Source organism: Corylus avellana, chromosome ca11 (assembly GCF_901000735.1).
Source record: "Corylus avellana chromosome ca11, CavTom2PMs-1.0".
Classification (NCBI taxonomy): Eukaryota; Viridiplantae; Streptophyta; class Magnoliopsida; order Fagales; family Betulaceae; genus Corylus; species Corylus avellana.
The window spans coordinates 18,163,545-18,184,795 of record NC_081551.1 but is presented as its reverse complement, the minus strand read 5'-3'; the positions used below and the strand labels follow the sequence as shown (position 1 = coordinate 18,184,795).

Below are 21,251 nucleotides of genomic sequence, written 5' to 3'. Positions count from 1 at the left end.
CATTATGATTCAAATTGAAAAACACCTCAAACTTCAGGGGTGTAAAGTGAATTTTTCCCTTTTAAAAAGTAGCAATTTTAAAAATGTTATTTTAAAAAATGTAATTTTTAAAATCGCACTTATTGAAATCAACTGGCCCTAAATATTTTAATGCAAAAAACTAATGTTTTATATGTTGTAACTATGGTCTACTCGAGTTATTACCCATTCTCAGCAAGGTTGTCGCTGTTACGAGGGACCTGTAATACAGTGCCAATGCACCGACCATTGTACGCTACCGTCCATAACACTAGCAGATCAACCCCGGGTGGCCTACCCTACTAGTGATATACGTCCTGTAGTGGTCAACCATTAGGCATGGCTGTGCATGCCAGTCATGAAATAACCATTAGATCCAAGGCTCATATGACACACACACATTTGATCATAGAATCAAGTTTATATAGTAAGTCAATTATCATTATACCGCACGTACCGGTGTACCATGTCATACAATGTATCGTATCAACCAATTATTAAGGCAATTACCAAATTGTACAAAAATGTAAACATGCTCATATCATACATGTGCTCAATCAAATGATATATTGTTTGTCCTAATTCGTTGCAGGTGTTGCACAAGAGAAGAAAGCAGAGAGTATAGATGGAGAGTTAGAAAAGAAGGAGAATACCATAGGTAGGGGAAAGCAAAAGTGGGAGAAAGAAGAAAAAGAAGGATAAATTTTCAAAGGAGGCAAAAGAATCCCAGGACCAGCCTGATGGCGTTGACACTGGAGATGCAACTGAAGAAGCTGCTGGGAGTCATGAAAAGGCAGAAGATATATCTTCCATCGATGTTAAAGAGCGGCTAAAGAAAGTGACATCTATGAAGAAGAAAAAATCAAGCAAAGAGATGGATGCTGCCGCTAGAGCCGCAGCTAGCGAGGCTGCTGCAAGAAGTGCAAAGCTCGTTGCGGCAAAGAAAAAATAGAAGAATTATACTTCAATCAGCAGCCAGTGCGGTAAGCTGGCTGAGATCTTTGGTTTTTGTAATTTCTTCTTCTTTCTCATATATGAATATGTACCATTTTTCATTTGGACTATTTGGTGAAAATGCAAAATATACATCAGATCGAAGAACTGGTTTTGTGAAGTTGAGTTTCATAAAGAAACTTCTAGTTTTACTTGATATATCTTTTAAATTTATAATCATTTGTCATATTTTTATAGTTAAGTGTTTACATTATTCATGAACTTCATCACATACGCGTTTATATTAATTATTTGAAGTTTGGAACTGGCCTTCTCTGCCATGGTTCATTGAATGAATGAAAAAGGATGTTGATTAGGGCTTTAAACTGTTTTTCTCTATCCATTTATTTATCCAGTAAAAAAATACGGCAACCCTCTTGCATGCACTCGTTGTGTTTTTCTTTTGGTAGGTGAACTTGTTTAACAGCGAAAAATAACATAAAATTCAGATCATGAATGATATCACCACCAACTGTTTCACACCAATATAACTTTATAATCCCAATCTCTCTCTCTCTCTCTCTCTCTCTCTACATATATATATATTAGCCCAAGCATCTTTGTATGTCAAAGTTTTCTAGCTCTTTCCTCTACAAATGTCACCGCTTGGCATGACTTCTCTCAGCGCTCTCTCTCATGGCTCTTCCGTGGGTTCAAGAGCTCCATTTCGCTCACCTGAAAATCTCTCTGACCATCGATGGCATTGTTCCTGTCATGCCCTCAAGCTCCATTCCTGCTAGCCCTGGCGACAGCCTTTACCTCTCTAACCTCGACGACATGATCGGAGCACGCGTCTTCACCCCTACAATATATTTTTATCAGTCAGGTAACATAAATTCCAGCCAAAAACCTGTCATGAAAATACTAGGTGATGCTCTTGCACAAGTCCTAGTCCCTTACTATCCTTTATCAGGCCGGCTTAGAGAGACCGAAAATGGTAAGCTCGAAGTGTTTTTTGGACCTAAACAAGGGGCGCTCATGGTGGAGGCACACTCTGAAATGGCGTTGGCAGATTTAGGAGACCTCACAGTGCCGAACCCTGGTTGGGAACCGTTGATCTTCAAGTTCCCTGATGAGGAGCCGTACAAAGTTCTTGACATGCCATTGGTCATAGCTCAGGTAACTGTTTTTAGATGTGGTGGGTTTAGCCTAGGCTTGAGGCTCTGCCATTGTATTTGTGATGGAATTGGTGCCATGCAATTTGTTGGGGCATGGGCTGCCACAGCAAAGGCAGGGACCTTGATAACAAACCCTCAGCCATGTTGGGAGAGGGAACTCTTTCTGCCTCGCAACCCTCCGGTGGCGAAATTCCGACATGTCGAGTTTATGAGAATTGAAGAGGGGTCGAGCCTAACAATGAGTCTTTGGCAAACCAAGCCTGTTCAGAAGTGTTACCGGGTTAGCCGGGAGTTCCAATCTCATCTGAAAAATCTGGCTCAGCCGGATGATGATGCTTTTTCATGCACTACCTTTGATGCTATGGCTGCTCATATATGGAGGTCATGGGTGAGAGCACTCGATGTAAAACCACTAAACTATGAGCTTCGGCTTACATTTTCCGTCAATGCTCGCCAGAAGCTGCAAAACCCACCATTAAAAGACGGGTTTTACGGCAACGTGCTGTGCGTGGCATGCGCAACAAGCACCGTCTCAAAGCTTGTAAATGAACGGCTTTCTGACACAACCCGTTTAGTTCGCGAAGCAAGACTTAATGTTTCAGAGGAGTATTTGAAGTCTACGGTGGATTTCATTGAGGTGGACAGGCCAAAACAACTTGAATTTGGAGGAAAATTGACAATTACTCAATGGACTAGATTTTCCATATACGAGGGTTCAGATTTTGGGTGGGCAAGGCCAATATATGCTGGTCCTATAGATCTGACTCCCACACCTCAAGTTTGTGTGTTCCTCCCAGAAGGAAATGCTGATCTTAATGGGACAATGGTGATGTGCATTTGCCTACCAGAGGTCGTTACTGATAAGTTTACAGAGTATTTTGTGTCTCATATATAGGCTCCAGCAATGAAAACCGTAAATACTAGAAAGCTACATCATTAATTAAGACTATGCATTCGAAATAAAGTATCAAAGATCACTGCATATTTTGTAGCTCATGATGATAAATACTCATTCAATCTTTCTATTATGTCCTACATGAAAGAACAATTTATTCCTTTGCTCGAATGTATTAATGCAAAATTTTGTGTATTACTGATACTATTGCATGCATGTTGTTTCTCTTTAATTGACTGAGTAATTTAGTTTGAAAGCAAACAAATGGCACATATTGCCATTTTTAAACCTCATGCAACCTATCTCCATAATTTGCATCAAACCCTTGGTTAAAATCTTACCCTTTTTTTTTTTTTTTGGAATTGATTAACTTCATAGAAAGTTTTGCCAATTTTGATCATAGATTGCATTATAAAGTTGATGAGATATGATGAAGCAAATTTTTTGCACGGTCAAGCTAGTCAACAAAGCTCTTGCAAAATGAAAAAAAAAAAAAAAAAAAAAAAAATTCATTGGAAACCCGCCGGCCCTCAGAGGATTGGAGAGACTCTGATGCTTGAATCTATAAATAGCTCTTTGAGAGAAAACTGAATGGAAAGAAAGTTGAGGGAAATGAGGAAAATACCTGATTTGGGGGATATGTGTCTTATAATGTGAGAGGCTCATTGGAGATGGTCCTTGGATGCATGTCACGTGATAGCTTGGTAGTAGCCTATCAATTGTCAAATTACCTATAATGGGTGCTTAAATGGGGCCTTTATATAAAATAGGCCTTAAGCTTTGTGCATGTGCTTATTTATTGTATTACCATTTGCCCCAATTCCCATTTCAGACTTTTTGCACAGCTAGATCGGCTGTGGAGCTCCTTTAAAAAAAAGGAAAAAGTCACCGGAAACCGCCAACCCTTAGGGGATTAGGGAGCTTCCAATGCTTAAGTAAGTAAATAGCTTTACGAGATTATAAAAAAAAAAAAAAAAGAAAAAAAAGAAAAAGAAAAAGTAAATAGCTTTACGAAAGAAATCTGAATGGAGAGAAAGTTTCACATGTCACATTTTTTGCACGACCAGAGTGGTCGTTAGAGCTCCTACAAAACAAGAAAAAAGTCGCAAAAAACTGTTGGCCCATGGGGGACCAAGAAGCCTCTAATGCTTAAGTGAGTAAATAACTTTGTAAGAAAAAACTAAATCGAGAGAAAATGAGGAAAATACCTGATTTTGAGGATATGTACCTTTTATAATGTAAGAGGCTTGTAGATACTTGCCACATAGCGGGCTGTAGCTGCCCATCAGATTATTTGCCATATAATCAGGTATTCATCTCATTTTTTTTAAAAAATTAATATCAAAACATTTTCACTTTTTTTATATTACATAATTTACTTTTTATATCACATCATTTACTTTTTACTACTATTCAAATAAAAAAAATTATTACAAAACTTTTTTTTTTTTTCACGTTTCTATATCAATCATTATTTAAAAAAATTAAAATTAAAATAAACCTTGTTTAACCAACAAGGCCATAATCAAGGGATCTAGTGGCCCAAAACAGCTGCGTTTTAGGCAATACAAAAAATAGTTTTTGAAAAGAAATAATATAAAATTCATTAAATATTAAAAAATTGAAAAAATAAAATAAAATCAAAGGGGTGGCTCCAGCCAAAGATTGGATCCTCGACAATAGTGATAAAATTGCCCAAGAATTTTTTTTCAAATCCTAACCATTAATTTTCATCTAATAGCCAAAAATCCGCCACGTGTCCCATTTAATATAAAATAATAAAATATTATTATTATTTTTTAAAATAAATATAAAATAAAATATTAAAAAATACAAATAATTATTAAAAAACATGGGGTGGTTCGGCCGGCCCGTAAGGAGTGGTTCACCCACCCCCAAGGCTGAGCTAGGGTGGCTGGCCACCCCCAGGCCCTAGGGGATGGCTTCGGCCACTTCCAACCAGCCCTTAGGAGTGGTCAAAGCCACCCCCAAGGCTGAGTTGGGGTAGCCGAACCACCCCAAGGGGTGGATTGGAGGCTTTTGGAGCCACCCTTTGGGGGACTAGTCTTTGGGGGTGGCTCCGGCCAGCCCCTAGGGCCCCAAGGGGTGGATTAGCCACCCCCAAGGCTGAGTCGGGGTGGTCGAACCATTGCATATTTTTTAATATTTGATTTTATATTTATTTTAAAAAAATAATAGTATTTTATTATTTTATATCGGACGAGACATGTGGTGAATTTTTGGCCGTTGGATGAAAATGAATGGTAAGGATTTTAAAAAAAAAAAATCTTGCGCAATTTTATCACTTTTGCCCTGGATCCCAATCACTTCAGCCACCCCTTGGCCAATTTTGGGTCGCAGGAACGCCGTGGTTGCCAAACAGGAGGAACAATCTGAAGGTGGCGGATTTTGGGTTGGCCGTGTGGTTGCCAGAGGGGAAATGCGTCGGAGGGGTCGTGGGAACGCAATATTATGTGGCGCCGAAGGTGCTGATGGGGAGGGAGTACAATGCGAAGGTGGATGTGTGGAGTGTCAAAGTGATTTTGTACATAATGTTGGCTGGCGTTTTGCCGTTTTATGGCGAGTCTACTGCAGAGATTTTCGAGGCAGCATTGAGGGGGAACTTGAGGTTGTTGAGGCGGATCTTCGGCACGGTGTCGCCCGCGGCCAAGGACTTGTTGAGGAAGATGATTTGCAGGGATGCTTCAAGAAGGTTTTCTGCGGACCAAGGCTTAAGTAAGTTTGCATATAAATTATACTTTTGTTGTTTTTGGTTAATTTGATTTGATTTCCTTTTCTTTTTGTTGTTGTAAAAATGGTAAATAAAATATTGATCAGATTTTTTTTTTTAGTTTTAGTTTTTTAATATTTAATAAATTTTATATTATTTTCTTAAAAAAAATATTTTTTTATTACCCAAAACGCAGTCGTTTTGGGCTACAGCAAGAAAGCAGTAGTGAAAACTACCTCATGCAAGCCAGGTCCATAATCAAGGTATTTACCAGGTAAAACGGGAGAACTGCACGGCAGCCGACCGGCCAAAGGCGATGGTCGGTAAAATAACACAAAAAACTTGTCCGATAGAGTTGTGTTCTCACGTGGTTGTGCCCGTTTTGATCGCGCGCGTGATCTCCTAAAGATGATCCAGTCGACAGTAACGTTTCAGGTCTCGCATAACACCGAACACATCCAATAAACTTATCGCACGTCATCCAAATAAATAACCCGCAGGTGACAATAGCCCCAACAGAAAAATGCTTTGACAGTATGGTACCTCACAGCGAAGCCCTCCTTTCCTCTCCTAGCTGTCGTCACCTCTCTCTCTCTGACTCTGCGCCAAACCTTCTACTCTGTTCAATTCCAAATTCGACTTGATCTCTCTCTATCTCTCTCTCCAAAGCATTTTGTGAAGGTCCTCACGCTTGGATCAAAATCAAAGAAACTGTTTTCATTTCTTTCTTCGGATGAAGAATTTAGGTCTAGTTAGGTTCTGACTCTGGGAATTCCAACTGGCAAAATCCGTAAATAACCGTCAGAGCTGGGGGCAAATCAGTCTGCGCGTCACCGAAGCCCGGCGGGGGCGGAATCCGGCGCGGGACTCTGGTTCTTTCTCCGCCCTCACAATGCGCCTCGGCACCACTCCCTTGCCTACCTCGACTCTGTGAACCGTATCGCACCCGATCGCTACCGCACAGTGCGCCCACCGCGACCGACCCCAATGGATTCCTCTATTCACAGTTCCCAATCGACCCCTCCCCCTCTGGAAGAGCCCGAGTACTTGGCCCGCTACCTCGTCATCAAGCACTCCTGGCGCGGCCGATACAAGCGCATACTATGCGTCTCCAGCGTCTCTATAGTCACCCTCGACCCCTCCACGCTCGCCGTCACCAACTCCTACGATGTCGCCACCGATTTCGAGGGCGCCGTGCCGATAATCGGCCGCGACGACAATTCAAACGAGTTCAATCTCAGCGTGCGAACCGACGGGCGTGGCAAATTCAGGGCGATTAAGTTTTCGTCACGGTATAAGGCGAGTATACTGACGGAATTGCATAGGATTCGGTGGAATAGGCTCAACGCCGTGGCCGAGTTTCCGGTGTTACATCTGCGGCGGCGGACCACAGAGTGGGTTCCTTTTGTAAGTTACGGTTTTACTTTCTCCTTTAAACTTTTGTATGCATTGTTCAGTGTGATGATTCGCGCTTTTAAGTTGATTATAAAGGATAGGTTTTGTTTTCTTTATTGGATTTTAGTGCGGGTTTAGGTGTGTATTTTGATTTACGATATCATTTATGAATGCTCTTAAGCTTGAATGTCCCTGTTGTCGATTAGTTATGATGATTTCCTTGCTCACTTTTCATTTTCTAGTTACGTGATTCTTTTGTATACTCTCTATGTACCTTGGGGTGCCTTATGCTTTTAATAAGACTGGTTATTACTTATAAAAAAAAGCTTGGAAGTAAGTTAGGTCCTTAAGAATGAAGCTTCAGTGAATAAGAGGCGTGTTTGTGACTTTGCCAAGTAGTTTGATGCCATTGTCAATGTTAGAGTTGATGAGACCATATGTAAGGCAAAATTGTGGATTACTGGTTACTAGACATCAAGCTAGATATTGGCTTACTAGGACTGGATAAAATTATGTAACAAATTCTTACTAGGACCTCTGTTTGTTTATTTTGTATGATTAAGGACTGGAATGGGTGAAAAAAGAAAAGGGAAACTGAAGAGGTGGGAAGAATTCTCTACTTCAAAATCACCTTTTAGCTTGTTAGTTAGGATTGACACTTCAACGCTGATAGACATGGCTGTATCTTCATGAAGTATTTTTATACTAATTTTGTAAAGGGTGAGACTCTATGAAGACTAAGATATTGTCAACCAGTAATTGCCAGGCATTGTGGAGAATATGTCCATTTGCATGGTTTTTGTCTTTTAAGTACTAACCTCCCTTAGGTTGTTGACTCAGGAGTTTCGAACCGGCAGGTCAACTGACGACTTCTCTTTATGATTCTCAACCAAACCAATCTTTTTTTCTCTTTTTTGAAAGCAAATGTTCACTATCAGACAAATGAGTTTTTGCTGGAAAACAATTTATAGAAAGCATATTGTTTCTTTGATAAGAACTTAATTATTTTCCTTCCCATTGCAACCTGATAAACTTGCTTTGCAAAATTCATGGTCAACAACCCATTGATTCAACTGCATTAAACTTGGCTGCCAGTTTGATACATTTTTATGCTGTTGCTAAGTAAATGTTGTATCCACTGAGTTGTTTTACTACGTCTAGTTGTCTGAACATTTATGATGGGTGCTAAATCATAGTGTCATGATTACAATAATGGAACCCATTATAATTGTTAAGGCTATACGTACAATCTACATTGCTGTCCATAAATTCATTTTTACTAGCCTTTATTTTTGACTAATATGATGAATTTACTCTTTCAAACTGCTAAACTGTTTTGCATTCATAACTGGTGACTTGTACAGAAATTGAAAGTTACTCATGTTGGTGTCGAAATTATTGATTTAAAATCTGGAGACCTTCGCTGGTGCTTGGATTTTAGAGACATGGATTCCCCTGCCATCATTCTTCTTTCTGATGCTTATGGGAAGAAAAGTGTTGAACATGGAGGTTTTGTTCTCTGCCCTTTATACGGAAGAAAATCTAAAGCTTTCCAGGCTGCTTCAGGGACCACGACTTCTTCTATCATCTCAAATTTGGTATGGCTGGCTTCTAAAACTGTTTAACTTATAATTTCATGCTTATTTATTTACATACTTTTTAACTGACATTTTTCACAAGGTTACCTTTTACCTCTGAAGTGATCCTGATGCAAAGAAGTCAGACTATACTGGAATGTTTGATTATGCCTGTTGGTCATGTTGATGCTCTGGAAATATTTTTGCATCAGAACTTATATAGTTGTACTTTTTTGCAGACTAAAACTGCAAAATCCATGGTTGGGCTGTCATTATCTGTGGACAGTTCTCAATCCCTCAGTGCAGCAGAGTATTTAAAGAGAAGGGGTACCACATTATAAACAAGTTTCCTTCTCTTTTAAGCTATTGTCATCTTTTTTTTCTTTTTTTTTTTCTTTTTTTGATGCTTATTATTATTATTACTTTTAAACATATCAAATACAGCAAAAGAGGCAGTAGGAGCAGATGAAACCCCTTGTGGGGGTTGGTCCGTGACAAGATTGCGGTCTGCTGCTCATGGAACTCTAAATGTTACTGGATTGAATTTGGGAGTTGGCCCAAAAGGAGGACTTGGGGAGCATGGTGATGCTGTATCTTGTCAACTCATTCTTACAAGGGCTTCACTTGTTGAGAGGCGCCCGAAGAACTATGAAGTAAGCTGCTGAATTTAAGTTTTTTCTTTTAAATTTTATATTTCAGGCTTTGGCTAGATGCCAAGAGTTGGAATAACTACTACTGGCATCAGGCCTGCCTTATGTCAAGATGCCTACATACACATTTACTGTACAGGCTTTGCTCAGAAAATTGAGGTCATTTTCTCAAATTTAATAAATGCATTTGTAAGTGATAGATTTGATTTTGATTTTTTGATGACTAAAATTTTTGAAATTGTTTTGACTAAATTATGAATAACTACTTTACTTATCAAAAAAAAAAATTATGAATAACTACCATGATCATGTTAAAAGGAAGAAGAGGTTATGTTGTTGTGTTGACATGGAAGGCACTTATAAGAGAAGAAATAATCTGGCAATGCATTATAAATTTTTATACAAATCTTATAATTCTGTTTAAGAAAAGTATACCTACATGCAAGCTCAGGATGAGTACATGCAGGTAAAAGATAGGGGATAATTTCTGTAGACTTAACATTCTGTAGGATTATTTTTCTTTGGTTTGGTGGAGTTATATCAAATGTTGAGAATCATCACTAGATGTGTGCAGGCTATTAGTGTTCGTCCTTTATCTGCAGTAAGCTCTCTTGTTCGATTTGCGGAGGAGCCCCAGATGTTTGCAATTGAATTCAATGATGGTTGCCCGATCCATGTAAGAATTTATTGCCTTAAGTTTTACTTTTGGTTCACTGGGGGTAATGTTTCTGAAGTGTGTCATGAATTGTAGGTTTATGCAAGTACATCTCGGGATAGCCTGCTTGCAGCAGTTCGTGATGTGTTGCAATCAGAAGTAGGTAGATGTGTTGTCTCTTGGATGATGATAATTTTTGTTTACCAAAAAAGTTAGATTCTGCAACATGATGCTTAAAATCCTTATGATCACCGTGATCATCATATATTGCTCCTATAAATTTTATTGGTGATAGATAACATAGAAACTGAATTTTCAAGTGGTGTGGTTGACCTCTGGGTGAATTTGTGTAGGGTCAGTGCCCAGTACCTGTATTACCAAGGTTGACAATGCCTGGTCATCGTATTGATCCACCCTGTGGAAGAGTTCATTTACAATTTGGACAACAACGCCCTGGTGCTGATATGGAGAGTGCTTCCATGCATTTGAAACACTTAGCAGCAGCAGCAAAAGATGCTGTTGCTGAAGGTGGTTCTGTTCCTGGATCAAGAGCTAAGTTATGGCGAAGAATAAGAGAGTTCAATGCATGTATACCATATAGTGGAGTTCCTTTTAGCATTGAAGTACCTGAAGTGACTTTGATGGCCTTAATTACAATGCTTCCGGCTACTCCAAATCTTCCTCCAGAGTCTCCTCCCTTGCCTCCCCCTTCACCTAAAGCAGCTGCCACAGTGATGGGGTTTATTGCATGTTTACGTAGACTGTTGGCATCAAGAAGTGCAGCTTCACATGTGATGTCATTTCCTGCTGCTGTGGGAAGAGTAATGGGTTTACTCAGAAATGGTTCAGAAGGTGTAGCTGCTGAAGCTGCAGGGCTTGTTGCTGTACTTATTGGAGGTGGTCCTGGGGATACAAATATATTAACAGATTCCAAAGGAGAGCAGCATGCTACAATTATGCACACCAAGTCGGTGCTGTTTGCTCATCATGGTTATGTTATTATTCTTGTCAATAGGCTGAAGCCTTTGTCTGTATCACCTTTATTGTCAATGGGTGTCGTTGAAGTTCTTGAGGCTATGATATGTGAACCACATAGTGAAACTACTCAATACACAGTTTTTGTTGAACTATTACGCCAAGTAGCTGGTTTGAAGCGTCGCTTGTTTGCACTGTTTGGACATGCTGCTGAAAGTGTCAGGGAAACAGTAGCTGTGATTATGCGAACAATTGCAGAAGAAGATGCAATTGCAGCAGAGTCCATGCGTGATGCTGCTTTGCGTGATGGCGCTTTGCTGAGACATTTATTGCATGCGTTTTTCCTTCCTGCTGGTGAGAGGCGTGAGGTTAGTCGACAGCTTGTTGCCCTTTGGGCGGATTCCTATGAACCAGCTCTACATTTATTGTCTAGGGTTCTGCCCCCTGGGCTTGTTGCTTATTTGCACACAAGTTCTGATGGAGTTCCATCTGAAGACACCAGTCAGGAAGCATCATTAAACCGTAGAAGAAAGAGGCGTTTACTTCAGCAGAGGAAAGGTCGTATAGGAAGAGGACTTGCATCTCAAGAGCATTCCTTACCTTCTGTCAATACTTTTGAAGTCGGTGATTTGGAAAGACAGCGAGCTGCTGGTGCTTTTAAAGCGTCAGATGGCTTCCAAAGATCTGCTCTAGATCCGAATCTGGAACAGACCACAACCATTCAGTCTTCAGTTTCTCCCAGTGGTGATAACTTGACTAGTGAAGCGTTCTCTTCAGGGGTTCCACAAAATGATCAATCAGCTGTTGCTTCAGCTGATGGTCCATCAACGAGTCTTCATGAGGCATCAGAACCAAGTGCTTCAAATTTGGTTGATTCTGATCCCAATATAGTTGGTTTGCAAAATACAGGCCTTCCAGCCCCCGCCCAGGTTGTTGTGGAGAACACCCCTGTGGGCTCCGGAAGGCTACTTTGTAATTGGCCTGAATTTTGGCGAGCCTTTAGTCTTGACCATAATCGTGCAGATTTGATCTGGAATGAGCGTACCAGGCAAGAGTTAAGGGAAGCTTTGCAGGCTGAGGTACATAAACTAGATGTTGAGAAGGAGCGTACTGAAGATATTGTTCCAGGAGGTGCAACGGTGGAGAGTATGACAGGGCAAGATAGTGTGCCACAAATATCGTGGAACTACTCTGAGTTCTCTGTTAGTTACCCTAGCTTGTCCAAGGAAGTTTGTGTGGGTCAATATTATCTGCGTTTGCTACTTGAGAGTGGCAGCAGTGGTAGGGCACAGGATTTTCCACTGCGCGATCCAGTTGCTTTCTTTAGAGCTCTATATCATCGGTTCCTATGCGATGCTGACATAGGGCTTACAGTAGATGGTGCTGTTCCTGATGAAATGGGTGCATCTGATGATTGGTGTGATATGGGAAGATTAGATGGTTTTGGAGGAGGTGGAGGTTCTTCAGTTAGAGAGCTTTGTGCAAGGGCAATGGCGATTGTCTATGAACAGCATTATAAAACAATAGGCCCTTTTGCGGGCACTGCCCACATCACGGTTCTTTTGGATAGAACAGATGATAGAGCTTTGAGGCACCGTCTTCTTCTCCTTTTGAAGGTACATTAAAGATCAAGTTCCATAGATATTTTTTCTGTTGATTTTGAGTTTCTTTGTGCTGCTTTTTACCATGTTCTGTTTTGCATATATATATATATATATATATATATATATATATATATATGTATGTATTTCTATTGGTAAGTTAAACACACAGCTGGTGGGTCCTGGCCCCATGATCTCACCCTTCACTCTATAGAGGAAGGAAATGTCATTACACAGAAATTACCCTTGTCCTCGTGTATGTGTTGTAGTGGACTGATCATGAATAATTGACATGCGACAGTGAACTTATCTTTATAGTGTATACTGATAACGCTAATAGAGCTTTGTATGATCCTTTTAACCTCAAGCAGACATAACAGTTTTGCTCTCTTAGATGCCATTCTACCGGTTTGTTTTTCCCAGAGAATGAAACTCTGGATATTCTTCAGAAAATCCACCTGATAAATGGAATGGGCTCAAGATTTAGGCAAAGCCTGAATTGACGTTTGCATTTGTCTTCACTGTATAGTAACTTCTCTACATTCTATATATTTTCAGGCTTTGATGAAGATTCTATCAAATGTAGAGGCTTGTGTTTTGGTTGGAGGGTGTGTTTTAGCTGTGGATCTGCTGACAGTGGTTCATGAAGCTTCAGAAAGGACTTCTATCCCTTTGCAGTCAAATTTGATTGCTGCTACCGCTTTCATGGAACCACTTAAGGAATGGTTGTTTATTGACAAGGATGGTGCACAAGTTGGACCCCTGGAAAAGGATGCTATCAGGAGGTTCTGGTCGAAGAAAGCCATTGATTGGACAACAAGGTGCTGGGCTTCTGGGATGCTAGATTGGAAGAGGTTGCGTGATATCCGTGAACTTCGCTGGGCGCTAGCTATTCGGGTTCCAGTTCTCACTCCTACTCAGGTATTGTCATATCACATGGAACATAATGCTGATCTGTATTATGGTTGTTAGCGATTTGATTACAGTTGGTTTTCTGAGACCTATAAACTCTATTAGATTATTTGTTTTATGATGGATTTGTGAGTGTGCTGCATGCATATCAGTGTTTCACTTGTATAGAGCATTTTACCTTTTATGGAATTCAGCCTGCAGTGCTGAAGTGTCATCCTTAGCTTCTGATTGAAGTCAAGCATAGTATGTGGGTTAAATTCTCGAGAGTGGCTACTGCTTGAAAATATGCTGTAGGTTAGGACTTAGGATTGTATCTAACATCTCCCCTCTCTGGAGATGCTTTGGCAGGACCAACACTGGGTGATGGTCACTTTATTTGAGAATGCATGAAAGACAGATATGCCTTGGAATATCATGCATATGGGATATTAGCAATTGCTAGCTACAGAAGTGTTTTTTTTTTTTGGGTTCTTACACTAACTTAGAAATCACATGCTTATAACCTTTTCCTCATTTCATTTTTATTTTCTTGATGCTTAGTGATATATGTTACTTGTTTTCAGGTAGGGGAGGCTGCATTGTCCATATTACATAGCATGGTATCTGCTCATTCAGATTTAGATGATGCTGGAGAGATAGTTACCCCAACTCCCAGAGTAAAATGGATCTTGTCAAGTCCACGTTGCCTTCCCAATATTGCACAGGTGATTTTTGACTCTCAATTTTGATATTTTAATGCTAAATGAGTCCCAGTGGTAGTCTGATGGTCTCTCTGGACCTGGAATGATTGTCTGTGTGCGCGTCTGATGAGTGTATGTGTATGTGCATATTCTTTTAAGTGGCGACATTGTAAAACCTCGTTTCCTAATCTAGTTGATATGCATGGACATTGGTGGAGACCCTGCCTTTTTAATTTTGAGACCTGAATGTTTGTCTGGCACTTATTATCTTCAATTTTATTTTCCAAATTAATTTAGGCTATGCTTTCTGGGGAACCAAGTATTGTAGAGGGTGCTGCTGCTTTGCTGAAGGCTGTTGTTACCCGAAATCCCAAGGCCATGATGCGTCTATACAGCACAGGTGCATTTTATTTTTCTCTGGCATACCCTGGATCTAATCTCCTTTCAATTGCTCAACTCTTCTCAGTGACTCATGTCCATCAAGCATTTCATGGTGGGGAAGAAGCTGCACTTTCTGCGTCATTGCCACTCGCAAAACGCAGTGTATTGGGTGGACTTCTTCCTGAATCCTTGCTATATGTACTGGAGCGTAGTGGTCCAGGTGCATTTGCTGCAGCAATGGTTTCTGATTCTGATACTCCTGAGATTATATGGACTCACAAAATGCGAGCAGAAAATCTGATTCGTCAGGTATAACTAAACCTTGAAGTGAGGAATGTGCACTATGTGTCTCTATAAACTACAGCTGAATCTGAGCTCTTTGCCTTTCAACCAGGTTTTGCAGCATCTTGGAGATTTTCCCCATAAATTGTCACAGCATTGCCACTCTTTATATGAGTATGCGCCTATGCCACCAGTGACATACCCAGAACTAAGAGATGAAATGTGGTGTCATCGTTATTACCTTCGAAACTTATGTGATGAGATCCGGTTTCCATATTGGCCAATCGTTGAGCATGTTGAATTTCTACAGTCATTACTAGTAATGTGGCGTGAAGAGTTGACACGAAGACCCATGGATCTTTCTGAAGAAGAAGCTTGCAAAATATTAGAGATATCCCCGGAAGATGTGTCAAGTGATGAGGTGGGTGAGGAGATATCTAGCATATCCAAGCAGATTGAGAACATTGATGAAGAAAAACTGAAGCGACAATATAGGAAACTTGCAATGAAATACCATCCAGACAAAAATCCTGAAGGGCGGGAGAGGTTTCTTGCTGTACAGAAAGCTTATGAGCGCTTGCAGGTAGTCATTGAACTCCAAATTTATTATATCTATCTTAAAATGCTTAAAATCATGAGAATGCGCAGGATTCTCTTATGCTAAAATCTTCAGAATTTCAATGTATTCCCATGTGGCTGTTGTCCCTTCTAGATAGTGGAAGTTTCATGAATAGGCCAGTTATCCCATGATATAGGTCTAACAACTTAAACCTGTGTATACCTGTATTTCCCCTTGTTTTTATGCGGCCCCCCCTCCTCTCTTTCACTAAGATCTTTAAAAATACCATGTATTGGCGATTACTTATTAAAAAAAAAATAAATAAATAAATAAAGTATTCTCATGTATTTAGTTTCACTTGATACATCCATCTGAGCCTTTTGTCTTGAAATAGTATTTGTTTTTTAATATCTGTGCAGTCTCGCGTTCTAGTAGTACAGTCATTTATGTAGCTTGTACGGCTGTGAAGTGCAGGTGTACAAGGCTCATTTATGGCATTAAGTATTAATAAAATTTAGAATTGAAGATGCAATATGATAAAGATTCTGGTTTGTGTAGAGCGTTTTAGGATATTATTTGCATGTTTTGAAGCATTCCTAATGTAGAAAGATTTGAATAATCACTATTGATCTTCATCCCACTGTTTTAAGCTTGCTAAACATTTTCCTCAATATGACTGTTTGTAGGCCACCATGCAAGGCTTGCAAGGTCCTCAGCCTTGGAGGTTGTTACTTCTATTGAAAGGACAGTGTATCTTATACCGACGATATGGATATTTACTGGAGCCATTTAAATATGCTGGCTATCCCATGCTACTCAATGCAGTTACTGTGGACAAAGATGATAACAATTTTCTTTCTGCTGATAGAGCACCCCTCCTTGTTGCCGCATCAGAGCTTATTTGGTTGACGTAAATCTCCCTTGGGCCAATATCTCTTTTGTTGATTTTACTATAATAATAATTGAATATTGACACCGGTATGTTCCATTAGCTTCTTATGATTTTCCCATCTTTAGGTGCTCATCTTCTTCATTGAATGGTGAAGAGCTTGTAAGGGACGATGGGATACAACTTCTTGCAACTCTTCTTTCCCGTTGCATGTGTGTTGTTCAGCCTACTACTCCTGCAAGTGAACCATCTGCCATCATTGTTACAAATGTGATGCAAACCTTTTCTGGTTTGAGTCAATTTCAGAGTGCCAGAATTGAGATGCTTGAACTTTCCGGACTAGTTGATGACATTGTCAACTGCACTGAACTTGAGCTTGTACCTGCGGCAGTTGATGCTGCCCTCCAGACAATTGCCAATGTTTCTGTGTCTGATAAGTTGCAGAATGCCTTATTAAACGCTGGTGTTTTGTGGTAAGTCTATATATCATCATCATCCATTTGACTTGTCCAAACCCTTAACTTGGCTGCATGATTGCTTCACTGCTAAATCAATGGCCATGAATTTAGATTAGGTGCATATTCTTACTAATCAAAAGAAAAAAAGATTAGGTGGCACTAAATCCACTCATTCTTTCTGTTAAAAGCTGTAGTTTACGTTCTTAAATCTTTTTGTTTTGTTTTATTTTATTTTATTTGTTTTTTTGAGTTGTTAGCATATGAGTTTTTTAATTGAAACATTAATATAATTGTTATGATACTTCTAACCTTGTTTCCCTGTATCACATATTAATGCATCAATCTCACTGCTTTAATTTTGGCTGTTTTTAGGTACCTCTTGCCTCTGCTGCTTCAGTATGATTCAACTGCAGAGGAATCTGATATGACCGAGTCACATGGGGTTGGCGCTAGTGTTCAGATTGCAAAAAATCTGCATGCTGTGCAAGCATCCGAGGCCCTATCAAGGCTTAGTGGTTTATGTAGTGATGAGAATTCAACACCTTACAATCAGGGTGCTGCTGATGCCCTCAGAGCTTTGCTAACTCCTAAACTTTCCAGTATGTTAAAAGATCAAGTGCCAAAAGACCTACTGTCTAGATTAAACACCAACTTGGAGTCTCCAGAGGTAAATCCTATGAATTTTCTGTTTTCTCGTCTACTGGAAGACAACTTGTGTGTTAAGATTTCTAGGAATGAAGATCAAATTCTGTTGGATGACTTAGAATATGCATATATGTTGTGGAAAGGTGTCAGTTTTCTGATTTTGATTTGTTTGGGTGGGCTATGATTTCATGGTATAAAATATTTTGAGTACTAATAAGCGACATCTATAAATTGATGGCCAGTAAGTTGTTTAATATGGAGAATCCACCGAAGATCATTCATAGATGACGTGATGTCAAAGGCTTTGGATTATTATTCTATGGTCTTGCATCCTTCCTTTTAATATTAATGTGTGTGTGTGTTTCTTTTTAGAACTTTGGTGGTTTCTTTTGAGGCTGCAATTGCATAATATTAAAAATAGTCATTAAAGGTAAATATTAAATTATGTATGTTGAGACATAAGTTGTGGGACTAAATTGACAATATTTGGAAGGCTCATAGAGTGTTTCTAGCTTTAAGTTCCAAGCTGTTTTTGCACATGGAAGTGCGTGTATTTCTTAGGGTTTAAACTAGGCATGTTAACGTAGGCTTCCCCTCAATTTTATAATACTTTTTCCTAATCAACTGGGCTGATGACCTTGGTTGGTTTTTGACAATTTAGCAGCATGTTGCAATTCATGTTTTAGGGAACCACAAAAATTGACCATTCCACATGTGCCTATAGTCTTAGTTAATTTCGGATGACCCCTCGGTACGCAGCACCGATCATTCTCAACTCACTGCTAGAAAACTACGAGACCCACTGTGTCACACCGCTCTGATCATTCTCGGTTAGTTTTGGTGATCACGTGTGCTACATTAGGAGATACTTGAAGGATATCCTTTGTTTTCCATCACTGGCTCATTGGATGGTGGCTAGAGGTTAGCCTTTGAAAACCTTTTATTAGCGATCAGTGTCGATCAATTTACTCACCGACCATACCAATGTTTGGTTGGTCAGCCTCTAGTGGTGCGATTCAATTGGTCATTTCCCAAACTGAAGAGGCCAGTTTGGTTGTCAGAACTCCCTCAAAATCTTCTGAATGGACCGATGATCACCACCAAAGAAGATAATAGCCTAAATAATGTTATTTTTGATAAGTAAATATTGTTAGGAAAACAGAAAACCTAACAATATTTACTTATAAAAAATATTGTTAGGTTTTCTTTTTTCTTTTCAGCCTTAACTTTTTTGTTAAGTCTTCAAGCCCTCGTCCTTTCCTAAGGTTGTGTAATTAATCATGGGGTCTAATGAGATTATCCTGCAAATAGTTGCACTTCTATTTTTGGGCAATAGGAAACGATCGCTTTGAAATGGTCATATGCTCTATTTGCATGCAGAGTTATTTAATCATCTGGCATGTATCTCATTAATCATCGTCTCTGGGAATTTAGTTACATGTGTGATTATTAGTCATATTTTGAGTATAATCTTCACTATATTAACCACTTGTGGTTTTAGATTATCTGGAACTCTTCAACCCGGGCAGAACTATTGAAATTTGTGGATCAGCAACGTGCAAGTCAGGGTCCTGATGGTTCGTATGACCTAAAAGATTCACAGTTCTTTGTGTATAAGGCACTATCAAAAGAACTCTTTGTAGGCAATGTCTACTTGAGGGTCTACAATGATCAGCCAGATTTTGAGATCAGTGAACCAGAAGCCTTTTGCGTTGCTCTAATTGATTTTATATCACATCTATTGCATAATAAGTGTGCTACAGATTCTGATAGTCAAAATGAAGTTAATGTCAATGGCTTATCCCTTGAGACATCTGAGCATCAAAATGATATGGCTCATGGATCAGTTAATGAACAGCATGAAACATCTGAGAACCAAAGTGATTTGGCTACTGAACCAATCAATGAACAGCAGATTTCTGATGATTCTTTGGCAGTATCTGATGGACAAGTGGCAAACAAGGAAAAAATTGAACTGGTTAAAAACCTTCAATCTGGATTGACCTCGCTTCAGGTACATTGCTCACTTGTTATATTGAGTTGCTATTCATCTTATGTATCTGACACATTTCTTATACTTGCAGAACTTACTGACAAGCAGTCCAAGTTTGGCGTCAATATTTTCTACTAAAGACAAGCTGTTGCCTCTTTTTGAATGCTTTTCTGTGCCTGTCGCATCAGAAAGCAACATTCCTCAACTTTGCCTGCATGTATTATCACTATTGACTGCATATGCTCCATGCTTGGAGGCTATGGTTGCGGATGGATCTAGTCTTCTCATTTTATTACAAATGCTTCACTCTTCCCCAAATTGTCGGGAAGGGGTTCTTCATGTTCTTTATGCATTGGCAAGCACAGCAGAACTTGCTTGGGCTGCTGCCAAGCACGGTGGAGTGGTGTACATTCTGGAACTTCTTTTGCCGTTGCAGGGTAATGAACTTTGTTGCCTTTTCTTTTTGTTTTCATTATCAAATTATATTTTATTAATAAGAATAACTTTAATGTACAGAAGAAATTCCCTTACAGCAAAGAGCTGCAGCAGCCTCTTTGTTGGGGAAACTTGTTGGGCAGCCAATGCATGGGCCTAGAGTTGCAATAACACTGGCAAGATTTCTTCCAGATGGCCTGGTATCAGTTATTAGGGATGGTCCTGGTGAGGCTGTTGTAGCTGCCCTTGAACAGACGACAGAGACACCTGAACTTGTATGGACACCAGCAATGGCAGCTTCTTTGTCTGCACAGATTGCAACTATGGCAGCAGACCTATACCGCGAACAGATAAAAGGTCGTGTCGTTGATTGGGATGTACCTGAGCAGGCATCCGGGCAGCAGGAAATGAGAGACGAGCCACAGGTATCACCTGATACATGTTGTGTTTAGCCATATGTGTCTTCATGCTGTTCATGAACTAAAAGTTACATGATCTTGCAGGTTGGTGGAATCTATGTCAGGCTGTTCTTAAAAGATCCCAAATTTCCCCTGAGAAATCCAAAGAGATTCTTGGAAGGACTACTGGATCAGTATTTGTCATCCATTGCTGCCACACATTATGAAACACAACCTGTTGACCCTGAGCTTCCTTTGCTCCTCTCTGCTGCTCTGGTTTCGTTATTGCGAGTACACCCTGCACTTGCAGATCATGTTGGATATCTTGGATACGTGCCAAAACTTGTGGCCGCTGTGGCCTATGAGGGAAGACGAGAAACAATGGCATCAGAGGAGGTGAATAATGGCAACTATACTGATAGAAGAGATGAACCTGATGATGGATCAACACAGCCATCACAAACCCCACAAGAACGTGTACGTCTTAGTTGTTTACGAGTACTACATCAACTTGCAGCTAGTACAACATGTGCTGAAGCTATGGCAGCTACTAGTGTAGGGACACCTCAGGTATTTGTTAAACAGTTTGTTTCTCTGCATTAAAATGGTTGACTCATGATTCTGTTAATTTGGTTATATGTAACAACCACATTTGCTCATTTGAATGGGATGGACATATAATCAAGTTTGCAAAAAGCATTTGTGATTTTTTCTTATATCAAAATGCTGATCCATATCTTGTTCTTGGTTCATTGTACACCATTGTAAACTAGATAATGTGATGGTCATTGACTTGATTCTCAAATTTTGCTCTGAAAATTTATGAACACAACTTGCTCTAATTGAACCTTTTTCTTGTATCTTTTTGTTTCTCAAGTTAAATTGCCTTCGGAAATTTGCAAAATTGATTTGGATGATTTTTCATTTTATTGATATTGTGACCACCTTGTTAATTCTGATTTCTGTTCATGTGAGTTATGTTCTTTTTTTTGGTTTTTTTTTTTTTTTTTT

The 21,251-nt window shown here is 39.6% G+C and overlaps 2 protein-coding genes across 5 annotated transcripts in view; both read left to right on the top strand.

The window, feature by feature from the left end:
* The first annotated feature begins 1,647 nt into the window (after positions 1-1,647).
* On the top strand, positions 1,648-5,764 carry LOC132165168 (omega-hydroxypalmitate O-feruloyl transferase-like). The gene is made up of 2 exons (XM_059575661.1): positions 1,648-3,002; positions 5,386-5,764. Exons 1-2 carry the CDS (start codon positions 1,648-1,650, stop codon positions 5,762-5,764), a joined length of 1,734 nt encoding a protein of 577 aa, XP_059431644.1.
* A 569-nt stretch (positions 5,765-6,333) lies between these two features.
* Positions 6,334-21,251, top strand: part of LOC132165967 (dnaJ homolog subfamily C GRV2) — a 33,418-nt gene continuing 18,500 nt past the window's right edge. Inside the window, exons 1-18 of one of the 4 annotated variants that reach the window (XM_059576685.1) lie at positions 6,334-7,162; positions 8,515-8,748; positions 8,967-9,054; positions 9,172-9,380; positions 9,952-10,053; positions 10,129-10,191; positions 10,386-12,623; positions 13,167-13,529; positions 14,084-14,224; positions 14,498-14,890; positions 14,976-15,446; positions 16,109-16,332; positions 16,440-16,784; positions 17,142-17,436; positions 18,916-19,428; positions 19,499-19,844; positions 19,924-20,267; positions 20,346-20,810. In XM_059576685.1, the coding sequence (XP_059432668.1) occupies positions 6,743-7,162; positions 8,515-8,748; positions 8,967-9,054; positions 9,172-9,380; positions 9,952-10,053; positions 10,129-10,191; positions 10,386-12,623; positions 13,167-13,529; positions 14,084-14,224; positions 14,498-14,890; positions 14,976-15,446; positions 16,109-16,332; positions 16,440-16,784; positions 17,142-17,436; positions 18,916-19,428; positions 19,499-19,844; positions 19,924-20,267; positions 20,346-20,810 (7,254 nt within the window). In that variant the 5' untranslated portion in view covers positions 6,334-6,742. Of the gene's footprint in view, positions 7,163-8,514; positions 8,749-8,966; positions 9,055-9,171; positions 9,381-9,941; positions 10,054-10,128; positions 10,192-10,385; positions 12,624-13,166; positions 13,530-14,083; positions 14,225-14,497; positions 14,891-14,975; positions 15,447-16,108; positions 16,333-16,439; positions 16,785-17,141; positions 17,437-18,915; positions 19,429-19,498; positions 19,845-19,923; positions 20,268-20,345; positions 20,811-21,251 lie in introns of those variants that run through there. The other 3 variants (XM_059576688.1, XM_059576686.1, XM_059576687.1) reach the window with 3 other exon arrangements.